The sequence below is a fragment of the Lactuca sativa genome, chromosome 8 (assembly GCF_002870075.4).
Source record: "Lactuca sativa cultivar Salinas chromosome 8, Lsat_Salinas_v11, whole genome shotgun sequence".
NCBI classification, from domain to species: Eukaryota; Viridiplantae; Streptophyta; class Magnoliopsida; order Asterales; family Asteraceae; genus Lactuca; species Lactuca sativa.
Genome location: NC_056630.2, coordinates 277,947,213 through 277,971,270, shown reverse-complemented (window position 1 = coordinate 277,971,270; position 24,058 = coordinate 277,947,213). Strand labels below are relative to the sequence as shown.

The following is a 24,058-nucleotide window of genomic DNA, read 5'->3' as shown; positions in this document are numbered from 1 at the left end:
AATCTAAATGAGAATCGAAGATCTCGTTGTTGGTATCGAAGCGATAAAAAGTTAGGCGAGAACGGACGTCAAACGAAGAAGTTATGAATTTATAACGAAAGTTTATGTCTCAGCCTATTAATAATTAATAATAAAAATAAAGTCAATATTAGCCGACGGAGTCTAAACGAAAGTTGTAGAGCGTAGTCTCACCTTCGCGTGGATATAAAGAACGTCGAAAACGGAGTTCGTATGAAGAAGATATGAATTTCCGAAGTTTATTAAATAAATTGTATTTATTTTTAATCCTTAAATCCGGCATTATTCGAAGGCGAGTCACCGGTCCGATCCGACGTACGCCCCGCGTACTCCGAAGAGTGTCGACACTTCGGATGACGCATGTAGTGACGATTTCGGAAGCAGTACGCGCTGCATACTGCAGTACGCCTCGCGTACACCGAGGCTCCAGCCTCCTATAAATAGGATCCGAAGGCAGCCGAGTCTTTTGCCAATTTCCTCTCTTCTCTCTCTCGTTTTGCATCGTTTTGCATGCCAGAAATATCCCGAAGCCCCGGTATTGTTCTCGAGCCCCGAGGCAAGTCCCGAGATCCCGAAGATCCCGAGAAGTGCGGTTCCCGAGCCGAAGCTCTGCCCGCGAGAAGTTCGATTTTTGAAGAGATCTTCCAGATCTGCTGAGGATTACTACTTCTGCAAGTCGTAGTGCTGTCCGATCATCTTTTGATCAAGTGAGTGTATACTACCTTTCATAAACACGATAATAATACAAGTTTGGTTCGAGTGTATTAAGTATATTGTTGTTTATGTGTGTGAATGTGTATTCACTTTCTTCTAACTCATAGATATGATTTATTCTCTATGAGATACGTGTTATGTGTGTGTGTGTCTCATCTGTTATGTGAAATATGTGTTGATTAAAGCATGCTATACAGGTTTTCAAAACTATGTATACAAATGTATATTTTTATCTACTAATATGTTGGGTAGAACATGGGTAGATATTTGGTGTGTAATAAACAGATGAGAGGCCTCGTTGTTGTTTGATTTAGTCATCTAGCGGAGTTTAGATGACGACCACATACTTTTCTAGATAGTCTTGTGGAAACATTAGCAGGTTCGCCACCTGTAGGTGTTAATGAACTTGGGTGTTCATTCGCTGTACTCCATCCCCCTCATGGTTGCCTTATTTGACTTATATTGCTGAGGTACCCCCGAAGCATGTGTTGTCGCCCCGATGAAATATTCTTAGAATAGGTCCCTTATGTTAGTTGTCTTAGGGACATAAAGTGAGAATAACGGGAATGGGTAATTGGGTTATTGTTGGTTGGTGAAAATTAAATATGATTATTTATTGTGGGTTGAAAACCCTATATGCTCACCAGGCTCCCAAGCCTGACCCACTCAGTTTTAATTGTATTACAGGAAGTGGCGCGAGGGCATGAGATGGATGAACCATCAGTTGTTTTGATTACAAGTCTGCATATGTTTATATTTGTTGAATGACTTGTAATGTATTCGTTTATGCTTATTGGTCTGTATCGGAACATGACACCCCGAGTTTTGATTATAATGAAAATACATTTCTTTTATTAAATGCTTTGGTAAACATTGTTTTATCATGTTTTGTTTTTGGGAACAAATTCCGCAACTCTTTCAAATCAAAAGGATTTACTCTGAAAATATTTTAAAAGCATAAATGAAAATCGGTATTTTCTGGCCGAGATTTTGGGGATGTCACAGTTGGTATCAGAGCATTAGTTTAAGCGAACTAGGAATTTGTAGGATTTCTAGACTTAAACTTAGAATGCTAAGTGAAGTTTTGAGATGTGTGTTTGTTGTGTTTTAGACACGAGCACTGGTTTATTTTAGGAAAGTTGCCTAAAATGCTTTTATGTGCTAAATGTTATATGTTGCCATATATGATATTATTTGTTCGGATCTATGGTCTGTTGCCGACCGGATCTAGAAACCTTATGTGTGTAGGATTCTAAGCGTACGTCTACGATATTAGAACTAGCATGCAAACGTTTCGGAGTGATAAGGATGATTTGAATATCTATCGTGATTGAGGATCTAATTTCACCTTATTCGGTGTGTAGATCAAAATGGTGAGAACAAGAAGTGGAGTTGGAAATGCTGACGAAAACAGGAATCAACCACCAGTGATTGAGCAAATACCTGTCGTAGCAGCAGCACCTGAGCCAATAACCATGGCTGGTGTGCAATTGATGATTTAGACGATGTTGGATCGTCAGATGGATGAAACTAGATGGTTTCTTCAACAGAATCGTGAAGAACTGTCAATTCGTGTGGAAGAGCCTGAATTGAATGAAGGGCACTCGGAAGGTGGAAACTTCAGTGGGTCTGTTGGTCCAGCCAACCCACCGATAGTTAGGCAAGATAACTGTGATGGAAGGAATGATGGAATGGGATGCAAGTACAAGGACTTTTTAATTTGCAAACCATCGACCTTTAATGGAAAGGAGGATCCGATTGGGGTTATGGATTGGATCTCCGAAATGGAGCTAGCCTTCATGACTTGTGGCTGCAGAGGTAAATTGCAGACTATCTATGCCGTGCGACAATTCCGAGGTGGAGCCGTTCATTGGTGGAACACTCTAGGGAAGACGTTAAGCCCTAATGAGCCACTGCAATTGTCATGGGCAGAGTTCTTGGTGCAGTTCAAGCGCAAGTTCTGCTCGGCTCAAAATCTGTTGGAACTAGAGAACAAGTTTCTGACATTGACGAAAGGCAGCATGTCAGTTGATGAATACACCAATAACTTCACCGATAAGATGGAGTTTGCTTTGCGCATCGTTCCAGATGAGCTGACAAAGGTGGATCGGTATGCGAAGAGACTTCCATGGGAGTACGAGGTGCCAGTACGTCAGGCACTTACTCTAGAGGCAGCTATCTGGGCTGCCAAGTCTGTTGAGAACATGATTAAGGGAGGAACCACCGACAAGGTTGAGGTTGGTGAGAAGAGAAAGTTTGAGGGAACATCTAGTTCCGGTAAGAAAGGCAAATTTTCGAAATCTGATTCGAAAAAGTTTGGAGGAAAAGGAGGCGAAGCGAAGTGGTGTGATAAGTGTAAGAAAAAGCACTTTGGGAAATGTAGCGAGGATGTGACCTGATACAAGTGTGGAAAGGTTGGACATTTTGCCAATGAATGTCCGAACAACAAAAGGATGTGTTTTGGGTGCAATGAAGAGGGGCATATTTTGAAAGACTGTCCGAAGAAGAAGGAGGCAGCTAAGCCCAACATTCCACCAAATCCGAAGGCGAGAGCCTTCCAGATGACACTTGAGGCTGCGAAAGATGAAGCTGATGTCGCTTCAGGTACCTTTCTCGTTAACGAATTACCTGCTCAAATATTGTTTGTTCTGGAGCCAACTACTCCTTTATTTCGCATGAGTTTGGTAGAAAGCTAGCTTTGCCTGTTGATAGACTAGATAATGCTTTGTTAGTCGAAGTAGCTAGTGGCAAGTTTGTACCTGTTAGCCATCGTATGAAAAACATCTTAATTGATCTTAATGGGAATAAGTTCCACGTGGAATTATTGCCTATCGAGCTAAATGGTTTTGACATCGTGTTGGGAATGGATTGGCTTAGCGCCAATGATGCCGAAATTTTATGAAAGAAGAAGATAGTTAAAGTAAACCCGCCTGGTAAAGATTCGTTTATGGTGTATGGGGACAAACGCAGAGTGAATTCTGGAATCATTTCTCTAATGAAAGCCAGAAAGTGTTTGACCAAGGGATGTACATCATATTTAGCATTTGTGATTGATGCTAAGAAAGAAAAGAAGGTGATGCAGAGCATTCCAGTGGTGTGTGAGTATCCGGAAGTATTTCCCGAAGATCTTCCTGGATTACCACCTGATAGACAGGTGGAGTTCAGAATAGACTTGTTACCAGGAACCACGCCAATAGCAAAAGCACCTTATCGATTAGCACCGACGGAGATGAAGGAGCTGATGATGCAACTTCAGGAGTTATTGGACAAAGGTTTTATTAGACCTAGTTCATCGCCCTAGGGAGCTCCGGTGTTATTTGTGAAGAAGAAAGATGGAAGTATGAGAATGTGAATCGATTAAAGAGAGCTGAACAAGGCAACAATAAAGAATAGATATCCGTTGCCGAGGATTGATGACCTGTTTGATCAATTGCAAGGTTCGAGCTATTTCTCGAAGATCGATCTTAGGTTAGGATATCATCAGCTAAAAGTAAGAGAGCAAGATATCAAGAAGACTGCATTCAGAACTAGATATGGACACTACGAGTTCTTGGTTATGTCGTTTGGACTAACCAATGCTCCGGCAGCATTCATGGATTTGATGAATAAGGTTTGTAATCCTTTCCTTGATAAATCCGTGATAGTGTTCATAGACGACATTCTGATTTACTCGAAAAGCCAGGAGGAGCATGGTAGACACTTGCGAGAAGTGTTAGAAGTTTTGAAGAATGAGAAGTTGTATGCGAAGTTCTCCAAATGTGATTTTTGGATTTGTGAAGTCCAATTCTTGGGTCACGTGGTCAACCAAGAAGGGATAATGGTTGATCCAGCGAAGATCGAAGCTGTGATGAAGTGGGAACAACCGAAAAGTCCCACGGAGATTCGAAGCTTTTTAGGATTAGCCGGATATTACCGCAGGTTTATCCAAGGTTTTTCTTCGATTGCTACTCCGTTAACAACTTTGACCCACAAAGGAGCTACTTATGCTTGGAGTGATAAGCATAAAGAAGCATTCGAGAAGTTAAAGAAGAAGCTATGCGAGGCACCGATACTTTCTCTACCCGATGGAGTTGAAGACTTTGCTGTTTATAGCGATGCGTCTGGGGTTGGATTGGGTTGTGTTTTGACCCAAAGAGAAAAGGTGATAACATATGCGTCTCGACAGCTGAAAGAGCATGAAAAGAATTACCTGACTCATGATTTGGAGTTGGCAGCGGTAGTTTTCGCTCTGAAAATATGGAGGCATTACCTCTATGGCACGAAGTGCAAACTTTTTACTGATCATAAGAGTCTCCAATATCTCTTTAATCAGAAGGAATTGAATATGAGGCAACGACGCTGGCTAGAATTACTTAAAGACTACGACTGTGAGATACTTTACCACCTCGGTAAAGCTAATGTTGTTGCTGATGCTCTCAGTCGGAAAGTCAATCTTGAAAGGAAAAGGCCAAGAGCGTTGAGAATTGAAGTTGTCTCGACCATTTTGGAGAGTATAAAGAAAGCTCAAGAGGAAGCTTCTAAAAAGAATGACCGAAAGGAGGAACGTTTGGGTAAAACGTTGGTGTTCGGTGTAAACAGTCATGGACTGAAGGTATTCCAAGATCGTATTTGGGTACCTAAGTCATGAGGAATTAGGGATCTTCTGATGGAAGAGGCTCACAAGACCATGTACTCGATTCATCCTGGTAGCACTAAAATGTATAGGGACCTGAAACCCTACTACTGGTGGCCGACGATGAAGCTTGATGTTGCAAAGTATGTGGCTGAGTGTGTGACTTGTGCGAGAGTCAAGACACAACATCAGAAACCGTACGGGAGTTTAGAACCATTGCCTGTGCCTATGTGTAAGTGGGAAGACATTGCTATGGATTTTGTCACTAAACTGCCCAGAACAAAGAATGGTCACGACATGATTTGGGTGGTCGTTGATCGATTCACTAAGAGTGCGCATTTCATAGCGGCCAAGGAGAAATGGTCTATGGAAAAGCTTGTGAATTCTTATGTAAAGGAAATTGTGAGGCTTCACGGTGTTCCGTTAACGATTGTATCGGATCATGATAGCCGTTTCACCTCAAGGTTTTGGAAAAGTCTACAAGAGGAAATGGGTACCAAGTTATGTTTAAGCACAGCTTACCATCCGCAGACTGATGGTCAGAGTGAAAGAACAATACAAACACTTGAAGATATGCTGAGAGCATGTACCTTGGAATTCCTAGGTAATTGGGATGAGCATTTACCTTTGGTAGAATTTTCCTATAATAATAGTTTTCACTCGAGCATTGAGATGACACCTTATCAACCTTTGTATGGACAGAAGTGTCGTACGCCGTCTTGTTGGCTTGAGGCTGGGGAAAAACAGTTTATGGGACCAGAGATGGTTCATCAAACTGCTGAAAAGTTGAAAATAATTAGGGAAAGAATGTTAGCAGCTCAAGATCGTCAAAAGAGCTATGCTGACAACAAGCGAAGACCGATGACTTTTGAGGTTGGAGATTCGGTTTTGCTTAAAGTCTCGATGTGGAAGGGACTTATAAGATTTGGTAAAAAGGGAAAGTTGAGTCCAAGGTTTATTGGACCGTTTAAAGTTCTTCAGAGGATTGGGAACCAAGCTTACAAGCTCGAATTACCCGAAGAACTGAATGGAATTCACAACACTTTTCATGTGTGTTATTTGAGGAAGTTCACGGGAGAAGTTCCCGATATAATTCCAATTTCTGAATTGAGAATTAATGAGAACAAAAGGTTGATTGAAGAACCAGAGGCAATTGTTGACCGAAAGACTAAGAAGTTGCGACGCAAAATGGTTGGGTTAGTGCTTGTCCGATGGAAACACACGAATGGGCCGAATCTCACCTGGGAGACGGAGAATGACATGTTGAGTCGCTATCCGCATTTGTTTGTTGATGTGTGATTCCGGGGACGGAATCATTCTAAGGTGGAGAGAATTGTAAGCCTGTGTTTCCGGGCTTGCCATTTGTAGCAATGTAATAGTCTAGGTTAACCTTTGTAACCCGTTTTGAAATAATAAGATTGTATTATTTAAGTATTGTGTGTTTTGTGCTTAATTGCTTAATTATGTGGTTTGATTAATTAAGAATAAAAATAAGCGTCAAAATTTAAGTGTAAAATAAACTTAATATCTTTGAATAATGTTGTAGTAGTTGAAACGAGGTTTCCGAATATATATAGAACGTCCAAATCTGACTTCGTATGAGGAAGTTATGATTTATCGAAGTTTCGGCTTAACAGTGTGCAGCCCGAAATACTCGATTTGAGATCGAGCGGTTTTTAGCCGAAGCAATCTAAATGAGAATCGAAGATCTCGTTGTTGGTATCGAAGCGATAAAAAGTTAGGCGAGAACGGACGTCAAACGAAGAAGTTATGAATTTTTAACGAAAGTTTATGTCTCAGCCTATTAATAATTAATAATAAAAATAAAGTCAATATTAGCCGACGGAGTCTAAACGAAAGTTGTAGAGCGTAGTCTCACCTTCGCGTGGATATAAAGAACGTCGAAAACGGAGTTCGTATGAAGAAGATATGAATTTCCGAAGTTTATTAAATAAATTGTATTTATTTATAATCCTTAAATCCGGCATTATCCGAAGGCGAGTCACCGGTCCGATCCGACGTACGCCCCGCGTACTCCGAAGAGTGTCGACACTTCGGATGACGCATGTAGTGACGATTTCGGAAGCAGTACGCGCTGCATACTGCAGTACGCCCCGCGTACACCGAGGCTCCAGCCTCCTGTAAATAGGATCCGAAGGCAGCCGAGTCTTTTGCCAATTTCCTCTCTTCTCTCTCTCGTTTTGCATCGTTTTGCGTGCCAGAAATATCCTGAAGCCCCGGTATTGTTCTCGAGCCCCGAGGCAAGTCCCGAGATCCCGAAGATCCCGAGAAGTGCAGTTCCTGAGCCGAAGCTCTGCCCGCGAGAAGTTCGATTTTTGAAGAGATCTTCCAGATCTGCTGAGGATTACTACTTCTGCAAATCGTAGTGTTGTCCGATCATCTTCTGATCAAGTGAGTGTATACTACCTTTCATAAACATGATAATAATACAAGTTTGGTTCGAGTGTATTAAGTATATTGTTGTTTATGTGTGTGAATGTGTATTCACTTTCTTCTAACTCATAGATATGATTTATTCTCTATGAGATACGTGTTATGTGTGTGTGTGTGTGCCTCATCTGTTATGTGAAATATGTGTTGATTAAAGCATGCTATACAGGTTTTCAAAACTATGTATACAAATGTATATTTTTATCTACTAATATGTTGGGTAGAACATGGGTAGATAGTTGGTGTGTAATAAACAGATGAGAGGCCTCGTTGTTGTTTGATTTAGTCATCTAGCAGAGTTTAGATGACGACCACATACTTTTCTAGATAGTCTTGTGGAAACATTAGCAGGTTCGCCACCTGTAGGTGTTAATGAACTTGGGTGTTCATTCGCTGTACTCCATCCCCCTCATGGTTGCCTTATTTGACTTATATTGCTGAGGTACCCCCGAAGCATGTGTTGTCGCCCCGATGAAATATTCTTATAATAGGTCCCTTATGTTAGTTGTCTTAGGGACATAAAGTGAGAATAACGGGAATGGGTAATTGGGTTATTGTTGGTTGGTGAAAATTAAATATGATTATTTATTGTGGGTTGAAAACCCTATATGCTCACCAGGCTCCCAAGCCTGACCCACTCAGTTTTAATTGTATTACAGGAAGTGGCGCGAGGGCATGAGATGGATGAACCATCAGTTGTTTTGATTACAAAGTCTGCATATGTTTATATTTGTTGAATGACTTGTAATGTATTCGTTTATGCTTATTGGTCTATATCGGAACATGACACCCCGAGTTTTGATTATAATGAAAATACATTTCTTTTATGAAATGCTTTGGTAAACATTGTTTTATCATGTTTTGTTTTTGGGAACAAATTCTGCAACTCTTTCAAATCAAAAGGATTTACTCTGAAAATATTTTAAAAGCATAAATGAAAATCGGTCTTTTCTGGCCGAGATTTTGGGGATGTCACAGATACCAACTTGTAACACCCAATTTTCAAATAATTTTTCATATTTATTAAACACCTTTTCATTAATAATTGTCATAAAACATCATTGTATCACATAATCAATTCATAACATCACATCCCAAGATCAAAATATGTAAAAAGCTCCTCATGTGTGTACTGATCAAATCGACGCCTTCCCGTGATCCTCACTGGTACCTGAAACACATAACACAACACTATAAGCATAATTACTTAGTGAGTTCCCCAAAATACCACACATAATACATATTAGCCACTCGAGGCTATAACTCTGTTTGACCCTCTGGTCAATGTGTCTCAGTGGGACCCTCCAGTCCCATAACTCTGTGGGCCCTCAGGCCCTAACTCTGTGGACCTTCCGGTCCTAACTCTGAAAACTCTGGCACATACATAGCATAAATCACATAGAAATCACATCATGTAAAAGCATACAAAATACTCTGTCACATAACTCTGATTACCACTCTAGGTAAAGTATAGTGAGAAGACTCACCTCGGGTAACTCGGTAAAATCTCAACTTTGAAAAATCCGATCTAGCCTCCGCCTAATCATATGAAAGAAACACTCTAAATCAATACATCCCTTATGGCTAGGCTATTCCCTCTCTTAGTACTCTCAGAAGGGTAAAAGACCATTTTACCGTGACAACCCGAAATTTCCATTGTACGAACATCATCTATTCAATAGAAGCTAGTTCAGTTTCTGTGATTTTCAAGCTTTTCCGAACAAGTTTGTGTACCTTAGGGTTTATGTTTTAGATGATATCAGGAGAGTGGATACTCCTGGTTTTGTGAAAATTGGGCATTCCAAGTTTCATACTGTTACAGTCCAACGTCAGGAATAAAAATATTTTCTGCCAAAATATTCCAGGACTATAAATAGTTTTCTGAATTAAATTAATTCATTATTCACAATTCCAAATAGAGAAAAGCCATATTCTCTCTGACGGATCTTCGGGTTTTCATCCCAGATTGTGAGTCTACTTTTCTATATGTGTTTCAATACTTGTTTGATGCTTATTAACAACAATAACATGTTTAGATTACCAGATCTGGGAGTTTACCGCCCAAGAACGTTCTTGGGGAGTAAACTCCAAAATGGAACATTATGGCTTCCTAGTCCCGATTCCTTGTTAGACTACTTGTTTAGGGGTTAGGGTATGAACTTTATGGATCAAAAAGCAACCAAGAAACACAAGTTCTTGGAGTTTACGGCCAAGGAACTACCTTGGGCCGTAAACCCCTTTTCAAGGGCAATTAGTGCCCTAAACTCCCCCAAATGCTTAAGGACTTTAATCCTCAATTGCTTGTGCTTATTTAGAACAACAAAAACCCATAAAAATCATAAGTTTGTAGGAGTTTACGGCCAAGAACCCCTCTTGGGCCGTAAACCCCTTTTTGAAGGGTAAAAATCATTCCAAGCACACCTTAAGCCTTTAGACAATTTACCTTGCACCCTTGGGACTAGAATGGAGAGAAGAACACATAAAAACCACTCCTTGAAAGGATTTTACGGCCAAGGAACATGACTTGGGCCATAAACTCCAAGTGAAGGCACCAAAGTGTGCCTCTTGTCCCCATTAGCCTTAGATAAATTCATGGAAGCCATCCTTGATGTTTAAGTGCCTCAAAACAATTAAATTCCAAGAGTTTACGGCCGTAAACTCTAGGGTGAATGACTTTAGGCCGTAAACTCCCATATGGAGTGTTCTAGAGCCTTAAACTACTTCATGTGTTATTCCAATAAAGCTAGGAGTGTTCTAGGATAAAGATAGCACCACAAAACACCCAAAACCACCCTTTTAGGAGTTCACGGCCATAAACCTATGAGTTTACGGCCGTAAACTCCAAGGTGTGGGGTTTGTTGGGTGGTAAACTCCTATACAAGGCCATTTGATGTTTCAAACCCTTTTGCCTTGTCCCGTAGCAACTTAGATGCAACCATTTGAACCTTAAACACTCATAAAAGTGTTTAAATGTTTTCTAAGTGTCTTAACTTATTTATTTAAGTTATTATTTGTCTAATTAGTTATATATATGTGTATTATATGATAACTAGGCTCGTGCGTGTAAACCAGTCTCCGTTTGCCACCTAGCACGGTAGCCGACACTGCAATTCAAACGACTCACCACAAGTGAGTTCATACCCCTTGAATCAACCTTTGAAATGATTTTAAGTGTTTTAAATACTTTATGGGGGGGGGGGAATACAAGTCAAATACTTATAGTTATTACTTCAATCACATGTGATTGCATTTAATCATATGTGATTAATAACTAGGAAAACAACGATTTTTACCACTGTTCAAACTGTTTATCAAACTACTTTACTTTGAAATGTTTTACAAACTGTTTTACTATCCAAACTGACTTATAGACTGTGATTTAAACAAATGCTTCTTATACTTGAACTGTTTTATTAACTTATGCCTTCAAATTGTTTTATAAATCGACATCAAGTCGATCTTCTCTTGAAATTATATTTATGCTTCAAATGTTTTATGAAAACTTATTTATGCTTTTATATATCCAATTGCATGCCCATATATGTATAGATATATAAATAATGTTCAAAGGGCTTAGGAAGGCCATCCGCCCTATTTCCTTTTCCTCGATTTGGATGTGGTCTGGTGGGATTTCGGGTGACCATCCGAAGGTCGTTTCCATATTACTTATATATCATATATACATGTATAGACATAAAAGTACTTCCATATTCATACTCATTAGTACATCATTAGCTGGTTACCATCGGGGTAACGCAGGATCATACATATACAGATATACTAGAAACAATACATATACAGATATACTAGAAACAATACATATACAGATATACTAGAAACAATACATATACAGATATACGAGAAACAATACATATACAGATATACGAGAAACAATACATATACAGATATACGAGAAACAATACATATACATAAATACGTAATAATTGTGATCCACTGTATCGGGCATGCCTTAAATGTCATGGCCCGAGTTGTAGCCAGAATTCTCTTGGAGGGAGAGCGTGAGTTTGCGTATAGATCTATACTGGATTGACTATCCTACACCTTGCTGCTAGCTACAGCCCGACCTGCAGGTCTGCGGGTGCCAAACGTCATTTCTTTTATTACGACCATTCATTATGTCGTTGTTACCAGTCGATAGCATGGTGCAATTTATCACATTATGCCTTAATATAAATCCGGTTTAAGGTAGTAGTATTTAGTACAGCAGTAGTCTTATTATACAAAGCTACAGTACTACAATGATTTACCCATTACATATTTTAGTGATAATCTCACTTAAGCATTAGTGTACAAACTATATTTTCAACAAATGATAGTTATACTTGGGTAATTACACACTTTTATGACAGACAAGTTTACAAAACAGTTTAGCCTTGGTAGAAGGTTACTTTTATAGAAAATATAGGATTTTCTGAGAGATTCAAACTTTTACAAGCACTTTCAAACATTTGCTTACATTTGACAAACTTATACATTGAGACAGGTTCAAACATTTTTACAAGAAACATTGACACTAAAATACTTATGAACTCACCAGCTTTATGCTGATAAACTCTTTCAAAATAACTTGTATTCTCAGGTCATCAATAGATAGGTACCGAGGCCAGCTTTTGAGAAGATGGAGTGCATTCAAGACTCATCTCATATTATTTTGTGTTTCATTATTTTTGGTGTCTATAACTGTACAGAACACGCTTGTATTAAAATTATATATTTAATGCAATGGATGATGTTGTTTGCTTATTTACATTTACTGTGTTGTGATACTTTACATGACGTCCTCCGCCCTAGAACGTTTCCGCCGTTCTTGGTTTTGGGGTGTGACATTTACCCCTCCCATGGCTCAAAGACTATAAAGTTGACCAAACCCTAAAAATCAACAAAAGTCAACCCTCCGGGTTATGTTGCGCGTACCAAACATGTATGTTGGGCGTACCCGGCGTCCTCACAGAAACGGGGTGTGCGACCCCTTACGCCGCGAGTACTGGGATTACGCCCCGCATAAACCCCAGTTGTAGACTCTAAGCTCTTGAGGTCTTAAACAGTTAAGACCCACGTCCAACTTTTAGATCTGACCATTTCTAAGCCTCTTAATCCATAAAGTTGGTAGCTTTAAGCCTTTGCATGGCTGGACAAGTCACTAACACCCATAACATTCCATTCCCCAACTCTAGAAAGCTCATAACTCAAGCATAACCTCATGACAACGACCAAGATGGCAACTTTATGGATCTATAACACAAATATCACTGAAAATGGGACAGATCTAGGTCCATGGAGTACATTACACTCATAAAGTCTCCACCTTTGGGACTTTTAACCCTAGAAATGGTCCATGCAATCATCTAACCAAATAAGGAGGAAAATTTTGAACTTTATACCTCCAAATGCAGCTCCTTCCTCTGTAGATCTTCGATCCAAACTTGCACTTCAAGCCTTAGCCTCCACAAGCTCTTCTCCTTCTTCTTCACTAACACACCAAGACACTTTTAGCTCCAAAACACACACACTCAAGCTAAGAACGATGGAAGGCTCTCTCTTAGGGTTTCACTCACTGATATGGAGGCTGAGAAATGAGCCTTAGCATCCTTTAAATAGTGCACAAGCCAAACATTTAGGGTTTACATCTAGACCCTTTACGCCCAGCGTAACCCTGGGTACGCCCACCGTACCCAGGCGAGTCCGCGTCCAAATTAAGCACATGAGTACGCGCAGCGTACCCCGGTACGCCCAGCGTACTCATGTGCTACAAGAACTCACTCAAGGACTAGTCTTGACCATTTGATAAAACGGAAGGGCTAAATGGCCTTACCTGAATTTCGGGATGTTACAATATATATATATATATATATATATATATATATATATATATATATATATATATATATATATATATATATATATATATATATATATATATATATGGAAAAGTTCAATAGAAAACCATTATTAACCAAGGAACCAAACAACCAATCCAAAACGCCGAAATTTAAAGCGATCAACGGCAAAAGGAAGGGTTGTAGACTTTTACAATGGACGCACATGCACCGGATTATAACAAAACTCATTTCTTTTTTTTCGTTTATGATTTTTTTAGCCCATGTTTTCTATCGGAAAAAAAAACCGAATATACCGTTATTCACGATTTTTCGTCCTCTTTCCATAGAGATCCATGATGATATATAATAAACGATTTTTTTTTCGAAAAACTCACTTCATTTTCTTTGTTGAAAAGTTAAGGTCTATTTTTTTTTATAGAAACAAATTAATAAATATATCAAAATTTACTTTTTTGTACTATTTAAACATAGATTCATATTCATGTAAAAAAACGATATTTCAGTTCAAATTCACATTATAAACCTGTTCAGATTCACAGTGTGCATAATAGTAAGTCAAATTCACAATGTGAATCTGAACTGATCGAGTTTTTTACATTGTGAATGTTAAATTTTAAAATATTTATAGTTTAGATTCACAGTGTGAATCTACACTGATCGATGGTTTTTTTTTTTTTTTTTTTTTGTGAACCTTCTGAGATTCACAGTGTGCATAGTAGTAAGTCAGATTCACAATGTGAATCTAAACTGATCAAGCTTTTTCATATTGTGAATGTTAAAAATTGAAATATTTACTGTTTAGATTCATCTAAGGAGTTAGAGGTTTTTTTTTTTTTTTTTTAAGTCGGTGTTGATGTTTATTAATATAGTACAAAAAATTAATATTTTTGGTATAATTAGTTTTTTTTTTTTTTTTGATAAAGATAAACTTAAATATTGAAAAAACTAACAAAATGAAGTAAGTTTTTTTCGGAAAAAAATTCGTTTTTTATATATTAGCATGTATCTTTATAGAAAGATGACGAAAAATCGAAAACAATGGTATATTCGGGTTTTTTTTTTTTTTTTTTTTTTTTAATAAAAAATGTGGCATAAAAAATATTTTAAACGAAAAAAATAGGTGGGTTTTTTGGTAAGGAGGTGGGTTTTTTGATATAATCTGGTGTGTGTGCGTCCAATGTAAAAGTGTAAATTTATTTCCTTGGCCGTTGATCATTATGATTTCCGACACTCATGATTGGTTCCTTGGTTCCTTGTTAATTATGGTTCTCTAATTAACCTCACCATATATATATATATATATATATATATATATATATATATATATATATATATATATATATATATATATATATATAGGCTTAGTTATTCTATTCTAACTAATTATTGTGCGGATATCGTATGCTATGAGAATTATTAAGAGAATAAGTTGTTTAGTAGTGCGAATACGTTCAACCTTACAAAAATATCGTCATTTTCATGTATTCTCGCTAATTATTATTTATTTTTGTTCTCACACATCGTTTTTCACTCATTTTCATTCTGACAGAATACGACCCAAGTAAATATTCTGACAACATTCTGACAGAAATGAGAATAATACTAATAAGTGTATAATAACATTATAGACGATTTAATTAGTGAGAATGTATGTTAATGGCAATAGTTATGTAAGATTGAACGTATTTATATTATCAAACAACATATTTTCTTTATTATTCTCATAGCATACGATATCCGCACAATAATTAGTTAGAATACTTGAACTTAGCTCTCTCTCTCTCTCTCTCTCTCTCTCTCTCTATATATATATATATATATATATATATATATATATATATAGTACTAACTAAAACGAATCCTAATCTAACTCTTTTACTTGATGGGTAAGGAAACAAAACAACTCAACTAATATAACTGTCAGATTCTTGGGCACTAAGTTGAAAACTGTTCGGAGCATAGCCAACACGAGAAGTCCAAGCTATTACCACACAAGTTTCAAAATTCGGGGAGTCTGTTCTAATTCTTCATTTTTAAATTTATGTTCTTTAATTGTTTTAGCATGCAATGAGGACATTGCATCATTTAATTGCGGGGGTATGGGGTTGAATTTAGGAAAGCAAGCATTCTGATTAAAAATTGAAAAGTGACTAGGATTAAAAAAATATATTAGAAAGATTTGAAATAATAATCTAAAATTGAATCTAGTTAAAAAAAATTATATTGTTGTGTTGAGATCTAGGTTGCTAGTGTTGTGTGGGACGATTTAATGCGAGTTTTAATGTTTATTTGAGCCAAAATATGTTATAGTGGATTTGTGGCTTTTGTGTCCTAGTGAAATCATGGGGTAAAAACACAACATTTCTTAGTTTGAGGACTACAATATGTTTAGCAGTATGTACCATATATATATATATATATATATATATATATATATATATATATATATCCAGGAGAGCTTAAGTAGTCATTGCACCTTAGACTAATATCTCTAACCAATACGGGTTAAAGTTAAGTTCCCTTGCTTGTTTTTATAGGATTTTTAGTTTTGAGTGAAAAAAAAAAGAAAAAAAGTTGCAAAGTTGGAGAATAAGAGTCTACAAAGCTACGAAGATCAATAAATATCATGAAGAAAAGTTCCAAATAAATCGAAGAACCAAAAATAAGGAGAAATTTGCCAAGTTATTATCTATTGTATTTTTATTTTCTAGGTTATTCTTCCATATTTATGCTTGGGGGTTCAACCAAAAAAACCTTGAGGTTAAGCAAAGTTTTCTAGAGATGGATTCGGAGGGATGCATAAAATGAGTGGTATTCAAAAGAAGTGGGGAAATGTTTATGAAGATTGTGAGTATTTAAGATTGGGGAAGTTCTTAGGAAAAATTAGACACAAATACATGCATTGTGGTCTTGGACTAATGGAGAGGCTCAACATGGATCGTCTTATGCGATGTTGGTAGCTAAAGTATTGATATGATTATAATAAAATCAGTTTTACTTGGGGGTAAAACAAAAATCAAGTATGATGTATTTTGATATGTGCATATTTAACTATAAATTCATACATATTTCTATTACTTTTAGCTACAATTATGTTTATTTTGGAATAAAAGACACTTATTATGTTTAAAATATGGTTTGTAGAGGCAGAGGCTTGCTCGAGATAAAAAGGAAGCATACGAGGAACTGGAAGCAAGAAATGAGAGCCGAAACAAATGAAGAAGAAAACAAGATTGAAGACCACGTCGTGGTGATCTCCAACACGACGTGGTGAATGGAATATTCACAACCAATCAGATGACTTGGCGGATACGAGATTAACTCAAAGACCACGTCGTGGTGGTGGTAAACCACGACGTGGTGTACCGATTTTGACAATTATAAAATCCCGAACATTAGGTTGAATTGAGAGGCATGCAATTGGTTTCTGAAGTGAATTTCGACCAACAACCTTTAGAAATCCAGGAGAAGATCGAAAGTCAAATGAAGCTTAAGGATTGAAGAAGATTTAGAAGAAATTCAACATTGATCTAGTTGGTTTGCTTTTCATACCTATGTCTAGCTTATTTTACATGGATCTATTGTGTTTTTCTATTATAATGAGAGGCTAAATACCTTTTACTTCTATTTGGTGAAGATGAACTTGATCTATATGTGTTGATTTTGATTATTGGTTGGTTATATTTGATTTTACTTGTGTTTGATATATAAACCCTAGCATGTTTAGTTGTACTTTATATTGCGTATAAATCATATTTTGTGTAATAATTGATCATATTAATTGTATGAATCTATCTCCTAATTGTTTATGATCATTAAATAATTAGAGCTAGGATTAATCACATCTTAGATTAAGTAATTAAATCTAGTAACTTTAACTGTGTTAGAGATCATAATTAATATTAATTAATTCTTGTTTGCTTAACTTGATCATAGGAAAGTAACTACTATCATTCATAGTCTAATTGAGCTTAATATCAATTTGGTTTTTAACTTTTGCATGATCATTGCTTGTTAATGCATAAATTTGAAGACCTATATATTTGATCATAATAACTAGAAAATTGGTAATCAATATAATCTATCCATTAGAAATCAACCATAGGATAAAGTGAAATCAGATCTAGGCAGAAGTATTCTTTTAATTCTTAAAGTTAACTTGTTTTCTTTGCTTAATTGAAAAATTAGTAGGTCCCCCCCCCAACCATAGTTTGTTTCTTAGTTTAATTAAAAGTAGTTAATTTATTTAATTGAATTCCGTTCCTTGTGATCAACACCCGACTTACCTGAACTACACTATAGTTTGACTAGGTACACTGCCTATAAGTGCATAGTTAGTAAGAGTTTGTTAGGTTATAAATTTAAGACTAGTATGTACTTTTGTACCCATCATTGCCAAAATCTGAAGTGCTTGGGCAGGCCCGAACTAAATTGATGTTTTCGATTAGTAGTCTGAATTTAGTTGTTGTAAATCGGGAATCGAGAAACAGAATTCTGGATCATGAGATAGATTCTAATCGATGTCTTGTGTCCATACGATATCTTGTAGAACGAAGGGATAACTGATCACATATCTTAGGACCAACGCCTAATCAGTGTTTGGAAGTGTCTTTGGAAAACACTATTTACTGGTTATTCGGAGTTGTACTTTTAATCTTAGTTTGCGACTTATCCAAGTGGGAGACTGTTAGATTAAGGTGTCTAAGGTCCTAACTAAATTGATATAATGCTGATGAGTAAAAGTAAAGTCCTTTTTAGGTTGCCCTCATAACCATAAAATGGTGTGAATTAATTAAAGAAAAGAGATAAATGATTTATTAATATATTATATGATTAGTATATTAATTAGAAATAGTAATAATTAATTAAGATAATTATAATTAATTTGGAATTAAGTATGGGTTAATTATAATTAATTAAAGGCACAAGGGCAGAGCTGCAATTATTCATTAGTTGAACAAAAGAGAGGATCTAAAATCCTCTTATGTATGTATGGTTTTAAGAGGCTCTTGATAGAGCTTTTGGAAACCTCCAACGGATAAAAAGAAACTAGATAATCACTGCTTTGAAATATTATTGTTTTAAGTATAAATCTAGGGTTTCTGGGATTATCAGGCAGCTATATAAAGGGGAATACCCCTTGTGATTTTCGGCTTAACCTTAACCATAAAGATAATTAAAAAAAAATTCTCTATTCTATCCCCTCTCTCCTTCAATCCTAGGGTTTCCTAAGTTTTAGGTGTGAACCATTAGAGGCGGCCATACTTTTGGAGCTAGTTTTTTCAAGGAGACTACAAAGGGTATTTGATTAGCTTGTTTCAAATCAAACAAGATGTATGTGGTTCTATTCATGAATTTGATTCATATGGTTTATAGTTTTGTTTTATAAGTATGTTGCTACTAATTGAGAAAAGACAGAGATCCATTAGGTTGCATGCACCCTTAAGAGTTAAAGTGAAATTCTACATGTATAAATTGATTGTTTCCTAAAAACCCCGATACCATCGTCATCATCACTACTGATATTAATATTTAATTTGTTTCACTCTTTGTAGCATCCATGTAAGTTAATCTAAAAAGTTGTGATGTTTTGTTGCAATGTCAACTTGCTTGTCCCTTTCAAATGACCCCATAAGTTCATTAGTAAGGGCAACACCATATAACTTTTTTTATTTTTCCTAACATAAGCGACTTCATCCTCACGGGCTGACAAGTGATCTAACGAAGTTGTTTCATCATCGTCATTATCACTTGTATTATTTTTAGAAATGTCATATTCATTTTCACTCTTACCACACATCGTCTTCAACCACAAGGTCTACCTTTCCAAGAAACTCTGTTAGATCTTCATCATGGTGATATATATATATATATATATATATATATATATATATATATATATATATATATATATATACATACATACATACATACACATACATACACACATACATGCTTCTAAATCTATAAGCAACAAAATGTTTAAAATCAACATCATATTTGAGTATTTTTAAACCCATTATGTAAATCTTTTCCAGGAACAACATAATATACACATGAGCACATCATTATTGTTCCCTTCTTCATAAGATCAAAAAACTATGTGTATTCCATGCTAGTGAAATTAGTATTCTCAAGGGTTAATGTCTCCCCACCTTCATAATAACCAAATGGCCCAAACACGAACAAACCTTTGTAGTTTATCTTAAAGGAAACAATGTTGTTGATGAAGAAGATGCCATTATGTTAGAAGAATAGAAAAAACCCTCTTTAATAACAATTACATGTATATATAACAACTATATATATGTATAATTGAAGTAAATATATATGTATGCTTCAACCAACCCTATGAAAGTAAGGATGGCTGGTAATCCATTACAGTCCATCAAAATGCGACAAAATTACACAAATTGATCACAATTAGAGACAATATATACCTTAGGTTCACTTTATACAAGGTAATCAAGCATAATTTTACTCCTTTAGCACATATTTGCAATTTTTCATTTTAATTTGTAAACTGTTTCTTGAGGGTATCGATATGAAAACTTCTTGCAGATTATTTGAAGTAGTTGGATTATGATAATGATGAGTTTGATTGTGGTTATATGAGTACAATTATCATTACGAACCTTATCATGTTCCCGCTTCTGTTGATCATAGAGTCGATCTTTCCTTTGAATATTGATGTGTTATTTGTGAGTCCATGTTAGATCATTTGATGTCTGAGTTGTATCCTTTGATGGTTGAGTTGTTATTTGTGAGTCCACATTCGATGCTAGTTGATATCCATACAAGTAAAAGTTTTTAAAAGAATAAATCGATAGTTGGTTACCAATAAATGTTGTTAGGGAAATTGTTAGAAAAGTCCCAATATTTTTGGAAAAGTTTCAATTTAATCCTTTTTTTTTGAACAAAAAATTCCAAATTATTTCATTTTAGACGATAATATGCTATTTCATGTTAAAAGAAAAAATGATTTTTTTTTTTGTTAATTTGAGCCAAAATGAAATAATCGAGACTTTCTGTTCAAAAAATAAATTTTAGAATAAAATGAGATTTTTCCAAAAATATTAAGACTTTTTTAACAATTTCTCAATATTTCTCAGTGTTGTTATAATGTTTCTTGGCCCTAAATAAAAAGTTTCAAATCCATGGGCCGAACTCAAATTTAATACTGGAGCCGCGAAAATGACGAACTTATTTTAATGGGCTGTACTTATTGGATCCACATGAACCGGGTCAGAACTCCGAACCCATCGAGAGTCGGATTTTAAGTTATAGTGTTGTTCAAGAAATCACTCCTTCAAATACTCTGATTTGAGTTTTCTCTCTGCTGAATCAACGTATTAACAATCTGGTCTATTCTTTCCGATTTAAAGGTATGATCTCGACTTAGTTCTTCGACTTCCATTTGCTCTTCAATTTAGCTAGGTAGATTGCTGTATGCATTTTCTTTGATCTCGCTCAGAATCAGGTCTTCATAATCTAGGGTTTGTTACGAATTGTACATTTTGTTGTTAAAAACATCACTCCTTCAAACCTGATATCATGGATGTAGCAACGCAATTGGTCGGGTTTGAGTGACGGTTTCGTTAACCCATTAGAAAAATCGAAGGAATCTGGAGCAGCGGGAGAAGATGTTGAGGAAGATGTACGCAGATCAGTCCATCTTCTACACAATAGGAAACGTATTTTCCTTAGGGTTGTTTAGATGTTGTGCAGCGAAAAAAGATCAAGGGGAGGGGGTTTAGGTAAAAGGGTTGAATGGGATAAAGAAGGTAAACAGAAACGTGAGGGAGCGTTTGAATTGATAACGACTCCCACTTATCCCATTAAGCCATGGTTTAAGCATTTAGTATAAAAGAAAACTACCTTAGATATCTGTACCCCATAAGTCTTTCATCCATTTAGCCTACTAAATCAAAAACAAACAACACCTTAGTCTCTACAGATATCATGCACTTTATCCAATACAGTTGAGGAGAGCATGAAATTTGTGTATACTGCAAATCATGTAGCTTCCAGATTGTGAACTAGAAACCTTACTAATGAATTTTGATGTGTTTAGGTGGAAATCATGAAGCTCGACTTTAGTGGACTAGAATCAAGTGCACCACTCTATGGAGGAAGTGATGACTTGCTTTCTGATGGGTTCTCAGATGCCCCTTCATTTGACCTTCCAGTTACATCAGATGTGAGTTTCTTCACAATTCTTGCCTTTTTCTTTTTTTTACCTTTCTGCTAGATGTTAAGTGAATGTATTTATTGCTAAAACACTACATCAAATCCTTTGTTTCAGTTTGATGGATTTCAGAAGAATTCTATCCAAATGGTAAAACCAGCAAAGGGAACAACCACTTTGGCTTTTATTTTCAAGGAGGGTGTGATGGTTGCTGCAGATTCCCGAGCTAGCATGGGAGGCTATATATGTATGCACTTCTTCTTCGAGATATCATGCTGTTTTTATTCATTTAAAATTTTATCTTTACTTGATCAATGATTAATTATGAATCGTGATTTGAAAGAGCATTAACTAGTCTAATATGCTCTTTTAATTTTGTTTTTTTTTTCAGCATCTCAATCTGTGAAAAAAATCATTGAAATTAATCCGTATATGCTTGGTACTATGGCTGGAGGAGCTGCAGATTGTCAGTTTTGGCACAGAAATTTAGGCATTAAGGCATCCTACTTTCATTTCTTTATATCAAAATCACCTTTTTTACTTATCAATTTGAATTATTCTAAGCAATATTTGAATTTTTTTATTATTGTTATTTAAATTTCAGTGTCGTCTGCATGAATTGGCAAACAAGAGAAGGATTTCAGTGACAGGCGCATCAAAGATGCTGGCCAACATTCTCTATTCTTACCGTGGCATGGGTTTGTCTGTTGGGACAATGATTGCAGGATGGGATGAAAAGGTTTATATCTATATATAATACCCTTTATATGTATATGATGAAAATATTAAAAACGAAGGGCAAAATAGTCATTTTACATTTACGTTACTTTCTTTGTAGGGCCCTGGTCTGTATTACGTAGACAGCGAAGGTGGACGCCTCAAGGGAACAAAATTCTCCGTTGGGTCTGGCTCACCGTATGCTTACGGTGTACTTGATAGCGGGTGAGTACTCCCCCCTCTCCCTCCACACACACACAAATATAAATAAATAAATAAATTAATTCCACACCTAATTCCATTCCTTTTATGTGAAATTTAGGTATCAATATGATATGTCAATTGAGGAAGCTGCTGAGCTGGCGAGAAGATCCATTTATCATGCTACGTTCCGCGATGGAGCTAGTGGTGGTGTTGCCAGCGGTACTCTCTCTCTAGATTTTTACTTTTTATTTCATTTGGGTTTTATATTTATATTTTTATATTTATATGGATGATTTGAAAATATTGGTGTTGTTGTTGAAGTGTATCATGTGGGGCCGACTGGATGGACAAAGCTATCGGGTGATGATGTTGGGGAGCTTCACTACTCTTACTATCCGGTTGAACCCGCAATTGTTGAACAGGAAATGACTGAAGCTGTAGCTGCTTGAGTTGGTAATTTGTTATTAAAAAAATGTTAAGTTGAATGTATTTTCTTATGATTTCACAAGTTTAAGATGACATTAAGTCTTTTTTTATTTCTTGTTTACTAGATTTGAGACTTTTTTCTTGTTTCTTTATATCAAATATTTGGTCTCTGTTTTTGCTATAAAGTTATAAACTTTTAGCATCGGGTGTGGATGCCGAATGCGAAATGGCAAAATTTTCGACCATTTTGCATCGGTTGTCAGCAAAGTGATACTTTTCATATGTGAAATGGTCATTAAACATTTCAATTAAGCTTTAATTGAGGCAGTAAAATACTTTGAGATGTATAGATTTTAGTTATTAAACTAAAATGAAATAAAATTTGTACACATGTTAATATGGATATTAGGGATGAGCATAAGTCGGTTTGGGTCGGTTTTTGGCTAAAACCAAACCAAACCGTAGAAAGTCGATTTTTCGGTTTTTAAACGCATATAGGTTCTCGGTTTTTACATGGGTTGGTTTTTTAGTTTTCCGGGTTGGGTTTATGGGTTTTTGGTTTTAAACCGTGGTTTATGAGCTCCTATTATTTTTTTTAGTTTTTGGGTTTAAACCTATTGAAAATACGTTGCGATAAATAGTATTGTATTTACATTAAATATACTAAAATGAAGAGCACGAATTCTAGTATTATAAAAACATAAAAGTGTTCAAAAGATGAAAGTTTAACACTATTAACAGTTTGTTGAAAATAAACATAAAGTATTAAAGAGATAAAGTCTAAAACTAAAAGTTTAAATCATAATATAAATAATATATATGTGGGTCGGTTCGGTTTTTATGGGCGGTTTTATACGTCAAAACCGA

At 36.1% G+C, this 24,058-nt stretch overlaps 1 protein-coding gene across 1 annotated transcript; it reads left to right on the top strand.

The window, feature by feature from the left end:
• The first annotated feature begins 20,889 nt into the window (after positions 1 to 20,889).
• On the top strand, positions 20,890 to 23,376 carry LOC111904916 (proteasome subunit beta type-5-B). The gene is made up of 8 exons (XM_023900619.3): positions 20,890 to 21,041; positions 21,731 to 21,856; positions 21,962 to 22,091; positions 22,236 to 22,342; positions 22,449 to 22,583; positions 22,683 to 22,786; positions 22,884 to 22,984; positions 23,087 to 23,376. Exons 2-8 carry the CDS (start codon positions 21,740 to 21,742, stop codon positions 23,212 to 23,214), a joined length of 822 nt encoding a protein of 273 aa, XP_023756387.1. The 5' UTR covers positions 20,890 to 21,041; positions 21,731 to 21,739; the 3' UTR covers positions 23,215 to 23,376.
• Positions 23,377 to 24,058: the final 682 nt, after the last annotated feature.

Excerpts from the sequence above, each read along its gene's own strand:
- LOC111904916 (XM_023900619.3), top strand. The coding sequence starts at position 21,740 with ATGAAGCTCGACTTTAGTGGACTAGAATCAAGTGCACCACTCTATGGA. Across the intron at positions 22,343-22,448 it reads ACAGAAATTTAGGCATTAAG|TGTCGTCTGCATGAATTGGC; the intron begins GCATCCTACTTT and ends TTTAAATTTCAG. Across the intron at positions 22,985-23,086 it reads TAGTGGTGGTGTTGCCAGCG|TGTATCATGTGGGGCCGACT; the intron begins GTACTCTCTCTC and ends TTGTTGTTGAAG.